The 15,562-nt window shown below is 44.2% G+C and overlaps 1 protein-coding gene across 2 annotated transcripts in view; it reads left to right on the top strand.

Moving 5' to 3' along the window:
• Nucleotides 1-15,562, top strand: part of SLC6A14 (solute carrier family 6 member 14) — a 95,016-nt gene that overhangs the window by 12,570 nt on the left and 66,884 nt on the right. Inside the window, exon 1 of one of the 2 annotated variants that reach the window (XM_033944143.1) lies at nt 14,753-14,945. The exons of the other annotated variant lie outside the window; for it this stretch is intronic. Coding sequence (XP_033800034.1) covers nt 14,886-14,945 — 60 coding nt within the window. The 5' untranslated portion in view covers nt 14,753-14,885. Of the gene's footprint in view, nt 1-14,752; nt 14,946-15,562 lie in introns of those variants that run through there. 2 annotated transcript variants of the gene reach the window in all.

Below are 15,562 nucleotides of genomic sequence, written 5' to 3' on the forward strand. Positions count from 1 at the left end.
CACCACACAAGCCAGCTCGAACGGGCCGGCGTGGGAGCCCTGCTCCGCCCCCCCCGTTCCCGCAGGAGGACACCATTTTAAAAAAAAGACCCGACGCCAGCACCACACAAGCCAGCTCGAACGGGCCGGCGTGGGAGCCCTGCTCCGCCCCCCCGTTCCCGCAGGAGGACACCATTTTAAAAAAAGACCCGACGCCAGCACCACACAAGCCAGCTCGAATGGGCCGGCGTGGGAGCCCTGCTCCGCCCCCCCGTTCCCGCAGGAGGACACCATTTTAAAAAAAAGACCCGACGCCAGCACCACACAAGCCAGCTCGAACGGGCCGGCGTGGGAGCCCTGCTCCGCCCCCCCGTTCCCGCAGGAGGACACCATTTTAAAAAAAAGACCCGACGCCAGCACCACACAAGCCAGCTCGAACGGGCCGGCGTGGGAGCCCTGCTCCGCCCCCCCGTTCCCGCAGGAGGACACCATTTTAAAAAAAAGACCCGACGCCAGCACCACACAAGCCAGCTCGAACGGGCCGGCGTGGGAGCCCTGCTCCGCCCCCCCGTTCCCGCAGGAGGACACCATATTTAATTCGACCCAGGGTCAACGGCGCACCGCCGTTCGGCGCGCCGACGAAGGCGCACGACAAAGGCGCCTGCGCCTTAGTGAGCGCCTTCGTGGAGCACCTGAGAGGAGCACGTGCGGACCTAGGAACCGGGAACACCTACGCCCCAAAGACCACTCCACAGGACCTCCTGCCGACCTCCAACATAAGGTAAGGAGCGTAAGATCCCCGCTCCTCCCACTCCTCCCAGCACGAAAAAACCAGCCACTCCCGATCCAGCTGGGACTCAAAGGGAGAACCATTCCTTCTACCTAACACTCCGAACCAGTCATCAAAAATGAAGTTCTCCTTGCATACACACACTCTAGCCACCCTTTTGATAATCCTCCTCATTTCTAGTTGGAAAGCAGCAGCAAACAACTTACCCACCACAACCACATCCTCCAGTACAACCAACTTCCAACTCCCCAACAGAAGAATAATCACAACAAGAAACTCGAACCACCACACCAGCACTCAACACTCCATCACTGTTACCTGGAGAAGAAGATCAACACTTCCGAAAACAAAATCTCATCCATCTCCCACAACACTCATATACCCGGAAACAACACACATTCCCCAGACTGACACGACCTCCCTTACATGTGCCTATGTTAACATCAGAGCACTAGGACCCAAAACAGAAAACATAAAAAATTGGATAAAAACAGAAAAACTTGACTGCCTGTTCCTCACTGAAACCTGGTTAACCTCAGACACAGACCCAAGAATAAAAGAAGTATGCCCGCCGGGATACAAAATAACAGTAACCTGCAGAGAAAAAAAAAGAGGAGGAACATAAGAACATAAGAACATAAGAAGTTGCCTCCACTGGGTCAGACCAGAGGTCCATCCTGCCCAGCGGTCCGCTCCCGCGGCGGCCCATCAATCCGCAACCTGTGAAGAAGTTACTGACCACTTCTATAACCTACCTCAAGTTCTATCTGTACCCCTCTATCCCCTTATCCTCCAGGAACCTATCCAAACCTTCCTTGAACCCCTGTACAGAGTTCTGGCTTATCACCTCCTCCGGAAGCTTGTTCCATGTGTCCACCACCCTCTGGGTAAAAAAGAACTTCCTAGCATTTGTTTTAAACCTGTCCCCTTTCAATTTCTCCGAGTGACCCCTAGTGCTTGTGGCTCCCCACAGTCTGAAGAATCTGTCCCTGTCAACCTTCTCTATGCCCTTTAGGATTTTGAAGGTTTCTATCATGTCCCCTCTAAGTCTCCTCTTCTCCAGAGAGAATAGCCCCAGCGTTTTTAACCTGTCAGCGTAAGAGAAATTTTCCATACCTTTTATCAGTTTAGTCGCCCTCCTCTGCACTCCCTCGAGCACCGCCATGTCCTTTTTGAGGTACGGCGACCAGTATTGAACACAGTACTCCAGGTGCGGGCGCACCATTGCGCGATACAGCGGCATGATGACTTCCTTCGTCCTGGTTGTGATACCCTTTTTGATGATGCCCAGCATTCTGTTTGCTTTCTTTGAGGCTGTCGCACATTGCGCCGATGGTTTCAGTGATGTGTCAACCATCACCCCCAGATCTCTTTCAAGGTTACTCACCCCTAGCCGTGTTCCCCCCATTTTGTAGCTGAACATCGGGTTCTTTTTCCCTACATGCATGACTTTGCATTTCTCTACGTTAAAACTCATTTGCCACTTATTTGCCCAGTCTTCCAGTCTCGTTAGGTCCCTTTGCAGGTTTTCACAGTCTTCCGTGTTCCTAACCCTGCTACAGAGTTTGGTGTCATCAGCAAATTTGATAACCTCACATTTTGTCCCCGTCTCCAGATCATCAATAAATATATTGAACAATAGAGGTCCTAGCACCGACCCCTGTGGAACTCCGCTCGTGACCCATTGCCAGTCTGAGTATTTGCCCTTTACTCCAACCCTCTGTTTCCTGCCTGCCAACCAGTGTTTGATCCATCGGTAGATATCCCCTTGCACCCCGTGGTTCCACAGCTTTTTTAGTAGCCGTTCGTGAGGTACCTTGTCGAAGGCTTTTTGGAAGTCAAGGTAAATGATGTCTATGGATTCCCCCTTATCCATCTGGCTGTTTATTCCCTCGAAGAAGTACAGCAAGTTTGTGAGGCACGACCTTCCCTTGCAGAAGCCATGTTGGCTCGCCTTCAGTTGTCCATTTTTTTCTATGTGTTCGCAGATTGTGTCCTTTACCATTGCTTCCATCATCTTTCCCGGAACCGAGGTCAAGCTCACAGGCCTGTAGTTTCCCGGGTCGCCCCTTGATCGCTTCTTAAAGATGGGCGTGACATTTGCTATTTTCCAGTCCTCTGGGATCTCCCCAGTTTTTAGGGAGAGGTTACATATTTGGCGAAGTGTCTCTGCTATTTCGTTTCTCAGTTCTTTTAGTACCCTTGGGTGGATGCCGTCCGGGCCTGGTGATTTGTCACTCTTCAGTCTATCTATCTGTCTGAGGACATCCTCTTTGCTTACCTCTAGTTGTACCAGCTTTTCGTTGTGTTCCCCGTTTATAATCACCTCGGGTTCTGGGATATTGGATGTGTCCTCTCTGGTGAAGACTGACGAGAAGAATTTGTTTAACCTGTCAGCTATCTCTTTTTCCTCCTTTATCGCTCCTTTCCTGTCTCCGTCGTCCAGTGGTCCCACTTCCTCTCTGGCTGGTTGTTTCCCTTTCACATACCTGAAGAAGGGTTTGAAGTTTCTTGCTTCTCCTGCCAGTCTTTCCTCATATTCTCTCTTTGCTTTCCTGACCTCTCGATGGCATTCTTTCTGGTGCCTTTTGTGCTCTTCCTGGTTCTCCTTTGTTGGTTCCTTTTTCCATTTCTTGAAGGATGATTTCTTGTCGCTTATCGCCTTATTAACTGCAGTTGTTATCCATGCTGGGTTTCTAGTTCGATTTTTTTTGCACCCTTTCCTGAACCTTGGGACGCACAGGTCTTGTGCCTCGAGCACTGTGCCTTTAAGCAGTGTCCAGGCTTCCTTTACGGTCTTCATCTTCCCTGAGCTGTTGCTGAGCTTTTTTCCTACCATTTTCCTCATGTCTTTGTAGTTTCCTTTTCTGAAGTTGAGTGCTGTCGTTGTGGTTCTTTTCACCTTTGATGTTCCCATGTTTAATTTGTACTGGATCATGTTGTGATCGCTGTTCCCTAATGGTGCTAGTACCACCACTTCCTTTGCGGGTCCTTCTAGCCCGTTGAGGATTAGGTCTAGAGTGGCATCGCCTCGCGTTGGTTCTGTGACCAGCTGCTCCATGAAACAGTCTCTTATCACCTCTATGAATTTAGTTTCTCTCGTGCAATTTGAGTGCCCAATGTCCCAATCTATTCCCGGATAGTTGAAATCCCCCATAACCACCACCCTTCCACTTTTGCACACCTGCCTCAGTTCGGCCTCCAGGTCCAGGTCGTTTGCTTCTGGCTGTCCTGGTGGGCGATAGTAAAGTCCCAATTTGATGTCAGCTCCTTCCCCTCCTGTTAGCTTAACCCATAGTGACTCCAGACTGTCTGCCCTTATTGTTGTTTCTGATCTGGATGAAGGAATGTAGTCCTTTATATACAGTGCTATTCCTCCCCCCTTCTTGTGCGCCCTGTCCCTCCTGTAGAGTTTGTACCCTGGCAGGGCCACATCCCATTTGTTGTCCTCTGACCACCATGTCTCTGTGATTCCTATTATGTCTAGGTCCTTATTTCTGGCTATAACTTCTAGCTCCCCCATTTTAGTCCTTAGGCTCCTAGCGTTTGTATATAGGCAATTTAAGTCCCGGTTTGTTACCTTTTCTTTTGGGTCTACTCTTGATTTGATGCTCCTGCTGGTCTCCTCATGGGCTGCCTCCTGTGGTGTGTCTATCCCGTCCTCCGCCCGCTTCTTTGGTCTTTGATAGCCATCTGGTTCCGGCTGTGTCCTCCTTGTCTTGCTCTTTAGCTCTACTTGCCTCTCGGGTCCCTGTACTGTATTCTTGGGTTTATGTCCATAAAGTGTCCATTTTGCCTCTAGTCCACTATCTTCCTTTCCTGTTTCAGTATCCTTGCTCGATACTGTGGTCCGATGTGTCGAGGTCAGATCGACTCTCGGCTTTCCCCTTGTTTTCAGTTTAAAGTCATGTCTATGCAGGTCTGGATGTTACGTGCCAGCATCCTCGTCCCAGCCGTGCTCAAATGCAGTCCGTCTCTCCTGTAGAGCTTGTTTTTCCCCAGGAAGGTTGACCAGTTCCGTACAAAGAGGAAACCTTCCTCGTCACACCATCGCCTCAGCCATCCATTTGTGGCTTGCAGCTCGGTCTGCCTCCTCGCATCTGCCCTTGGCACTGGCAGGATCTCTGAAAAGGCTATCTTCCCTGTCCTCAGCTTCAGCTTCCTCCCCAGGATCTTAAACTGCTCGGTCAGTGTAGTCATGAATTCCCTAACTCTAAACATACTTGAAAAAACATCCACCCCGCAAATGGATTTCCTAGCGTGTCATCTCACAAACCCAACACTAAAAAACTCACTAAACTGCTTGCTCTGCTACATAACACCAGGAAACTGGACCACAGTGAGACCTGAATTTGAAAACTTCATCTACCAAAACTCATTAACAGCAGAATATAACCTCATCCTAGGAGACCTAAACCTACACCTAGAAGACACAACCTCCACACCAGCAAATAACTGTCTATCCTTCCTCAATGCCTTATCCTTCCAGATCCTAAATCCACAAACCACCCATGAAAAAGGTCATCAACTGGACATTGCTGCATTCATGACTCACCAACCATCCAATCCAGCAATCCAAACTCCTAACGGAACATGGTCCCCTTCCCTATGGTCAGACCACTACACATACAACTTCAACATCAACTGGACCATGACCAAACACACACCTCAATCAAAAAAAACCACATATACCACACGCAAACATATCGACCCAACCATTTTGGTCAAATGTAGACGAAACTATCCAAGACTGCGACCCAAAAAACTTCATCTCCCACTGGAAAAATGTGTCCACCAACATCCTTGATGATCTGGCCCCCCTACAAACCAAAACCAGAACCAGCAGGAAATCAGACCAATGGTTTGATAATGAACTACTCCAACTCAAAAGACAGTGTAGAAGATTAGAAAGAAAATGGAGAAAAAAGAACCAAGATCAAACAAAAACCGAATGGAAAAAAATCAACAAACAATACAAAAATCAACTAAGAGATAAGAGGAAAAGCTACTATACTAATCTCATAGGCACGCAAACCCAAGACTCCAAAAAAATATTCCAAATCCTGAAAGAATTAACAGACACCAAACCATACACAACCACCACGAACACACCTCCACCATCACCCACCCTCTTAGCAGAACACTTCAAGAACAAAATTACCAACACCAGAGCCACTCTCATCCTTAACCCATCCCATCAAAACCCAATCACAATCCACCCTTCAGGAAAAGAGGCATCTGCAGCAGACAGAATTTGGACTCAATTCCCCAACATACAATGGTCAGAATTCAACAAATTCTACAAAAAATACAGCCATGCCTCCTGTGACCTCAACCATTGCCCCTCATATCTCCTTACCACCTCGAGTGTAAAATTCCGCACCATAATTCTGCAATGGATTCAATTCACGCTCACAGAAGGCACATTCCCTGCTGACCTCAGCGAAATCGTCATCACCCCAATCCAAAAAGACCCAAAAGCACCACAAAACCACCCATCTAACTTTAGACCTATAGCCTCAATTCCGCTATATGTCAAAATTATAGAAGGCCTAGTAGCCAAACTCCTCACCAACTACATAGATGACCACAACCTACTCCACCCCATGCAATCAGGCTTCAGAACAAATTTCAGTACAGAGACACTACTAGGCTCCCTTATGGATACCGTCAGACAACACCTTAGTACAGGGAAAAAAATGCTTCTCATACAATTGGACCTAACTGCGGCATTCGACCTAGTGGATCACAACATCCTTCTACAGATCTTAGACGCAATAGGCATCTCAGATAAAGTATACTCTTGGTTTGAAGGATTCCTAAAACTCAGAACCTACAGTGTAAAATCAAACAAAGAAAAGTCAGAATCCTGGTCAAACCCCTGCGGCGTACCACAAGGATCTCCACTATCCCCCACCCTCTTCAATCTCTACACTGCTTCTCTAGGAACGCATCTGGACAATCTGGGCATAACCACTTATAGTTATGCTGATGACATCACCATCCTCATCCCATACGATCATTCTAAACCTACCATGACAGACAAACTTCACCAAACACTTGAAACAGTCACAACCTGGATGAAAAATCACAAACTTAAACTCAACCAAGACAAAACAAAATTCATCCTTCTCGAAAATGACAAGATCCAAACCACAACCAACTTAGACATAAACGCAATCAAATATCCCATCCAAACCACCATAAAACTACTTGGCATGACCATAGACAGATGCTGCACCATGCAACCGCAAATAAATAAAACAATTCAGAAATCATTCGCAGTCATGAGAAATCTGAGACAAGTCCGAAAATTCTTTGAAAGAACACAATTCCAACTGATAGTACAATCCCTAATACTAGGTATATTGGACTACTGCAACATCCTCTTCCTTCCTTGCCCTGCAACTACGATCAAACAACTCCAAACAATCCAAAATACAGCATTGAGACTCATCTACTCTTTGAAAAAACATGACCACATCACTGAAGCCTTCATCAACTCACACTGGCTTCCAATCCAAGAAAGAATCCAATTCAAATTCTACTGCATATTATTTAAAACCCTACACGGAGACAGCCCATCATACTTGAACAATCGCCTTATCCAAGCACCCACTACAAGACACAGAAAAACGCACTCCCCATTCATACCCCCCCCAATCAAGGAAGTAAAAAGAACAAAACTACACGACGGCCTCCTAGCCACCCAAGCCGCAAGGCTGGACAACAAGATCTCCAACCTCTTGGTGACCACCCCAGACTATAGGACGTTCAGAAAAGAATTAAAAACCATACTTTTCAAGAAATTCCTGAAGCAGCAATAACATCACGACCGTTTAATAACTCTAAAACTGACATTTGACCTATCCATTACTGCACGAATAATAACAAAAGAACTTCCACTATGACCACCTATTAACTCTTTCACAAACCACCTCACCCTCAACAACCCGCTAAATGTTTATAAGATCTACAACTTACCTCTCTTGCTAATCATTGTAACTCTATTTTTTTAAATTAACCTTTTGTAATCCGCCTTGAACCGCAAGGTAATGGCGGAATAGAAATCCCTAATGTAATGTAATGTAATGTAATCTTTGTACTTAACAATTTTTGCTACTGTTTATTACAGTACACATAAAAAACATTAAAACCAAGGGCTCCTTTTATCAAGGTGCGCTAGCGGGGTTAGCGCATCGGACATTTCATCACGTGCTAACCCCCTTGGCAAGCCAAAAAACTAATGCCTCGTCAATGGAGGCGTTAGCGACTAGTGCGGCAGGCGGTTTAACACGCGGTATTCTGCAAGTTAAACCCCCTACCGCACCTTGATAAAAGGAGCCCTAAATGTATTCCTTTTTTTTCCCCTTTCATTATATATTTGGGTGCACACGTTCATACTATCTATAAATAGTTTAATTAGAATTGCCATTATAAAAGCAATGAAATCAAAACCGAGTTCTTAAAAAAAATAAATCAACAGACTTATACCTATTATATAAAAGCCAGTTATTCATCTGTTTGCTTATTATGACAATATAGTTTGAAATTTCAGTAAAGGACATGCTTTGATACCATCTGTCCCCTCTCCAAGAAAAATTTTAAGACATGTTGCTTAATTATATGGAGAGCTTCCAGTTTCCTGCAGCAGACTGAGAGAGATTCTGTGGTGAATATTCCAGCTCTTTCCCCCCAATCCTTTCATTGCTGATCATGTGGCAAGAAGAGGAAGAGAAAATTGACTCCATGTGGAGCTATGTCTTCCTTCTCTGCCACCCTGAACCTGCGAGCTGATTTGAAACATGTGGAACATCATACAACTTTGCGGTTTAAACCAGCAGTCAGACCTGGGACAATAGAGGAAGACATGGCCTAACATACCTCTGCTCTTATCTTCTTCTTGCCATGTGATCAGCAGAGCAAGATTAATCCTTTGGAGGCACCAAATGAAAATTCCCACAAACAGAATCCCCATGGTTCTGATTCCAGAGGAGAAAGCAGCAGGAACTGCTCACTGATTGGGCAACAATGCAAAGGAGATCGGAAGAACAGCAGCAGTGAGTATGTACCCCTCCCCCCCACACCACCACCACAACCTGTCTTTCCATCTGTGGACATCTATAGACTTTCTCTAACCTTTACCTCTTAGGAGCTGCATAGAATATGGTTCAAGTCTGAGGAAAGAAGAAGCAGGTCAAAGACACAGGGTGGTTATTGAGTTGTAGGGTCAGGCCTGCAGCTGTGAAACTTGCATAAAAATTAGAGGGATCATCCCATTATCAACCGGAAAAGAGGGCAATTAGCTGTATGTCTCATTATTGTAGAGACAATAACTTAGGAAGACCTGGGACGTCATTTTAAGGAAACCTCCCATTACCAAACACAAAATATATATCGTTCTATAAGCAGTATTGTCATGCATGACAATTAATACCACAAAGTCTGATTTCACAATGTGTAATCCTACATTAGTCAGGGAGGGGTTCATAGCTAAGAGCTTTTCTTCAGACTGGAAACAAAATTGTGTAATAATTCCTAACCTATTTTTAAATCAAGACTGATTTTTTAAACAAGACACCTTGTTTCTAGACATTTATGCTGAATATTTTTCTCCTATATATTGAGTACAAAGCAAAAGAAACATGGACAAAAATCGAAAGAATAAGTGTGTGATAAGTGTTGATGACTTTACCTGTTTAATAGATCAAATAGAATTTGACATTTACAATGTACCTTGACAGCTTCTGGGGCCATTGTAGGATGACTGGTTTGTGTTCTGTGGGATACTTCGCTGTTTATTCTCCTTCATAACCCATCCCTCATGTGCCCTGATCTTACTACAATATTCGCTGTTGACTCAAGGTTAATTAATCATCTTATAGCCTCAGTTATAAGATGAAAAAGATGGAAAAGTGAGGATTATATACCACAATTCTCCACAGGCCAATGGACACATGTTTTTCTGGGCTGTCTATGGTCAATACTGCAGAAAAACTCCATGCCCACTTATTAGCAGTTCCAAGAACTGGAGGGCCATACCATCCCCAGTCCATGAATATCTCAAAAGGCAGGGTGTAACACACCTTCTATGATACACATGTGTATACTGTGAAACCCCCCCCCAGCAAACTTAACAGTACTGTTTAATAAATTATGTTTTCTCCATTCTCAATGGTTTATAATGTGTACTAACAATGGAAAAAAAGTTAAAACTCATCTCTGTATGCATAAAGGACTTGATTCTGTATAGTGCGGCCAAAGTTGCATGCGCAAATCTGTGCACATTGGCGATTTGCGCATGCAATTTAATTATCAAAACCAATCGGTGCCGATAATTGCCAATTAGCAAGTAATAGTTATCACTAATTAGAATTTACATGCACAACTTTCTAATTCTATAAGTGTATTCTATAAAGTAGTGTGTATAAATTCTTGCACACAGATCTCAAAAAAGGGTATGGTCAGGGAGGAGCATGGACTGGTCATAGTCATTCCTAAAAGTCAGGCACACTGTTGCAGAATATGGCCGATGTGCAGGCGCAGCTATTTAGGCCTGGTTTTCATTGGCAAAAATGGCTGTGCCTAAATCTTAGTCATGCAGACGATCCCTATATGTTTATAGAATCAAGTGCCATCCTTTTCAGCATCAACTTTTTTTAGGGGACAAATCTAGAATTTAGCCCTAAATGTGTAATTTAATTTACGCTGTATCAGCATTTTATCAAGCCAGAGTTCATAGTTATTCAGGTCACAGTATAAAGCCAGGTTTTCAAAGCTCAACTTAACTTACCCCCCCCCCCCCTCCTTTACAGAGCTGCACTAGTGTTTTTAATGCAGTAACAGTTCCAGCGCTCATAGAATTCCTATGAACATCAAAGCTGTTACCTCAGCGGCTGGCAGTAAAAACGCTAGCAGGGCTTTGTAAAGGAAGGGGTTAGTTATAATTGGCGGAAAAGTTTCATGTTTTCCCGTTTTTGTGATTGTGAATACTTGGGGTTTCTCCATAGCTGTGCCCCATCTTTTTTTTTTTTTTTAATCATGTTTATTGAGGTCAACCAGAGTAACACAGGTCATACGTGGGATGCCACTAGGACGTATATTTATTAATGCACATTTGGTTCATTAAGACATCTTCACATTTTTAGCACATCTAAACTAGACTTAAGTCGCATACAAATTATAACATGTGCAATTGATTTCTACACATTAAAAAATACTAACACATGTTTAAAAATTGTTCTTAACATGAAGGTGTGACATGAACCAAAAAGATTAATGAAACCTAGTGGGGAATAAAAACAAATTTTCGAAAAATTGTTTACCTGTGCATATCCCACTGGGGTCTTTATGTCAGGCGCCATCTCAAGCAGTATTCAAATCCAAGCTAAAAGCCCACTTTTTTATGCTGCTTTCAACTAACTCCCACTCACCATAAAATTACCTATGTCCATCCTATCATTCTCTTGAAGAAGCTCCCCATAAAATTTCAGTGTTCCCGCTAAGCTGCGTTGGCCTGCGCTCGCGCACAAAATATTACATCGCAGCGCAAAGTTTCTCTTCACAGCGCACACACGCGTCGGTAAGGTAAGGGGACGCATTGGGGGGATTGCACTTCCCCACAATTGCCATGCTTCGGTTCCTCTTCTTCCTTCCTTCCTCCCCCCCCCCCCCCCCGCGGGACCCTGCGGCACCATCAACTCTTACTCCCTCTAATGTCGGCCCTGCAGCTCCAGACTTCCTCGCACCTTCTCCCCTCCCCCTTTGGATCGCTATTATTTTAAATGTTATAGCCGCGGAGCTGTATCCATCAGTGGAGATGTCTAACCTCGGCCTGCCCCGGAACTCTTACTGCAACAGTGACTTCCTGTTCCTGCCTAGACGGGCGGCTGCTGCAGTAAGAGTTCCGGGGCAGGCCGAGGTTAGACATCTCCACTGATGGATACAGCTCCGCGGCTATAACATTTAAAATAATAGCGATCCAAAGGGGGAGGGGAGAAGGTGCGAGGAAGTCTGGAGCTGCAGGGCCGACATTAGAGGGAGTAAGAGTTGATGGTGCCGCAGGGTCCCGCGGGGGGGGGGGGGAGAGGAAGGAAGGAAGAAGAGGAACCGAAGCATGGCAATTGTGGGGAAGTGCAGAGCTGCAGGGAAGAGTGTTGCGGTACCCAGCTGGAGGGAGAAGGAAGATGAGGGAGGGAATTAAAGGAGATGCCAGGGCTTGGAGCATAGGAGGAAGGTATGCCAGTCTAAGGGAAAAGGAAGGGGGAGATGTGAGAGCATGGAGGGGGAGCGAAAGATGGAAGAAAAGGAAAGGAGAGAGATGCCAGAGAATCAGGGAAGGGGAGATACCAGACTATGAGGAGAGGTGTGGGAGAGGGAAGGCGAGGAGAGAGATGCCAGACCAATGGGGTGAAAGGAGAGATGGAAGGGGGAGGCATACAGTTTCTGGAAGGGGCATAGAAGGAGAGAAGATGCCATATAGGGGAAGAGAGACGGCAGACAGTGGATGGAAGGAAGAGAGTTACAAGAAGATGAGGAAAGGAGAAACCACAGAAGACAAAGGTAGAAAAAAATTTCTATTTATTTATTGCTTTAGGAGACATGTGTCACTGTTTCTGTGAAGCATTGTATGCAGAGTCCAGCTTCTTGCTGGTTCAATTTAACCTTTGTCTATGTATTTTTATTTTATCCCCCCTTTTACAAAACTGTGAAGCGTTTTTAGCACCAGCCTTGGTGGTAGCAGCTCTGATGCTCAGAATTTTATGAGCATCAGAGCTGTTACCTCCGTAGCTAAAATCCACACTACAGTTTTGTAAAAGAGGGAGGGGTTAGTTTGTGATTACATATTCCTTACTAGGCGAAGGTGTTTTCTGTGTTCTGTGTGTTCGAAAGACATGGTTTTCTGTTAGGATTGACGGTGTAGGATTGATCTGTGCTGGTCTGGCTTGTTTAGTTTTACAATGGGTGTATTGATGTACTGCTCACTGCAATATGTAAGATGCTGCCTTTTCCTAGGTACTCATGTGTGACGTGTGGTTTGTTACTAAAAATCATGTTTTTCTTACAGATGGGGGGGGGTGCCAAAAAATGATGGGCCCCGGATGTTACATATGCTAGGTACGCCACTGTATGTAAAGATACCAGAAAGCTGGCGTAGCAAAAACTTCTAAGTTTTGAGTATTTAACCCTCCCACAATCTCACGGGCACTCGTTTCAAGTTTATTGAGATTTTGATTTAAACGCAATATCAAATATTTTCAATGCGTATAACAAAAATAAATTTGGGGAAATAAATAAAACCATTTGAACCAGTGTTCCCGCTAAGCTGCGCTGGCGTGCGCTGGCGCACAAAATATTACATCGCAGCGCACACGTTTCTCGTCACAGCGCACGATCGGAAGAGGCGTACGGCAGATGGCAGGGCGGCGAGAGGAGAATCGGGCGAGTTGGCTCATAACTTGCTGGCGCCCGATATTTTTGGCTCACGGTGAAAAAAGTTTGCTCACAACACCCGCCCGCTTAGAGGGAACACTGCTCCCTGTATGCCCTGTCTGCCTGTCCAAATTAGATTGGTAGCTCTTCTGAGAAGAGACCATCTGTTGCATGTTGAATGTATAGTGCTGCGTAAGCTTTTCGGTGCTATAGGAATGATAAATAGTAGTAGTTTGATGCTCACTGTGTCTTTGTGCCTGATTTTTCTGCTCTAACATAATATAAGAACATAAGAATTACCATACTGGGACAGACCAAAGGTCCATCAAGCCCAAAATCCTGTTTCCAATAGTGGCTAACCCAGGTTCCAAGTACCTAGCTAGATCCCAAGTAAATAGGATGCTCCTTTAAAATGAATTTTTGCCTAATAAAAGTGACAAATAATTTACATTTTTAAACGTTCTAATTGTACAGTATAATACTTAAACTACCGATAGGTTGGTTTTGGCAGTTTACCATAAATATTTCTTGTGTCTCAAAGCAGCGTCGAGTGAAATGACATGCTAAACACGTATTTAAAATAATTTTTTCCTTTCCATCTTTGCTTTTTCCAGGATAAAACTGTTTTATGGGCCAAGGCAGCCAATTAAGGGGGGGGGGAGCTAGTTAACAACGTGGGCTGCCGTTAAAATGCGTTATTTTTACCACTAACTTGTGCTATTGTAGCACAGGTTCCATTTTATGCAACGAGACCTAGTTATTAATAACCCAGGACAACAGTACAATAACATATCTTAATGGCAGCCTACGTTGATAACTTTCCTCCTAAATCTTTAAAAATCAGAACGGCGTCTGCTACATAATGCTTGGTACTAAAATTTTTAACTAAATCAATCTTGCTGAGGAGAGAAAGTATTTACAATGTCAAAAATACATGTTGTGGTAAAATTTAATTCTCCAGCAAAAAAGCTTGTTTTAGCTGAATTTTTAAAATGCTGTTTAACAAATAATGTAGTTATTAGGGATTGGGACTTGTATACTGCTTACATATATACAGGTACTTATTTTGTACCTGGGGTAAAGGAGGATTAAGTGACTTGCCCAAGGTCACTAGGCCTCTACTCGCCGCTATTACTTGAAAAGGGAAATGCATGTTTCAAGTTTTATTAAAACATTTTTATACCGCTCAATCAAACTTCTAAGCGGTGTACAAATAATTTAAAATGTTTGGTTTTTTTAACAAAAATGACAGAAGTGTAGGTTAGAACTTTACAAAAATAGACCTTTTTAAGCAGTGTGTATGTACAGAACTCAGTGTAGAAATTTCATTTACTTTTAAAAATGCCTTTAGTCATATCACCTTCCAGTATATCACTCCCACCTGAACAATGGTAGTCAGTACCCAAATTACAAAATCTTCTTCTTCACTATGTGTGCAAGACAAGTGCTGCAATGTTTGGCATCAATGACTCACTGATGGGAGGTGTTTAGTTGCCTCAATAAAAGAGCCCTAGGGATAGGATCAATTAAGAGCTTGATTTTCCAGCCAGGTGGTCAGGACATACTGAACCTGAGACACTGTGGCAGAGGGAAGTGACTGGTACACAGGCAGGCAGACAGGAGGGGTATTCTGCTGAACTGATCTCTTGTTTGTGCCTAAATCTCTCGAAATCCACTTTTGGACATGGGCATTTCTCTACCTGGATTTCTAAGATGTTGTGGTAAAAGTGCTAGTAAAGACCTGGTAAGTCATATGAAGCTGAATTCACAAGCTTAGAAGCCTGATTTTCTCCTGAGGATTTACCTTAAATCTGCAGACGTCTCTACGTTCTATTTGCAATCTGAAGTATCCTATTTCACCTGGACTCCAGCTTTTGAGATTGGCAGGGCTTTCCTGCAGAGGGAGGGCTAAGCAAACCTAGGCAAACAGCAATCTTCGAGTTCTGATTTTTCACAAAATATGACGGGATCAGATCTCCTACCCACTCATTGTTCCACACCTCTTCCTAAAAAGAATACTGTAGCAGCTCCCAACAGGAGTGGCATACAGTACCTAAGGGACACGGGGAGAGTAACGACATAGATGGAAGAAACTTATTTAATTTAATGCAGTTGATTAATTACAGTATTCGTTTTGGTGTCTAAATGAATAAGCATAGTAGAACATAATTGCAGTTTCTATCTCTCAGTCTCCTTCTTATACAATGGTCCATTTAAATAGAGGTACCGTTTTTTGGTTTTTTTTAAGACTAGTTTTCCAGTTAAAAAACAACATTTGGGAAATAAACTACTCACAATATGTTTAGGCTGCTACTTTATGCCCACAATTAAGTCACAAGATTGAAGTTAGAAACAAAAGTT

Source organism: Geotrypetes seraphini, chromosome 5 (genome assembly GCF_902459505.1).
Source record: "Geotrypetes seraphini chromosome 5, aGeoSer1.1, whole genome shotgun sequence".
NCBI classification, from domain to species: Eukaryota; Metazoa; Chordata; class Amphibia; order Gymnophiona; family Dermophiidae; genus Geotrypetes; species Geotrypetes seraphini.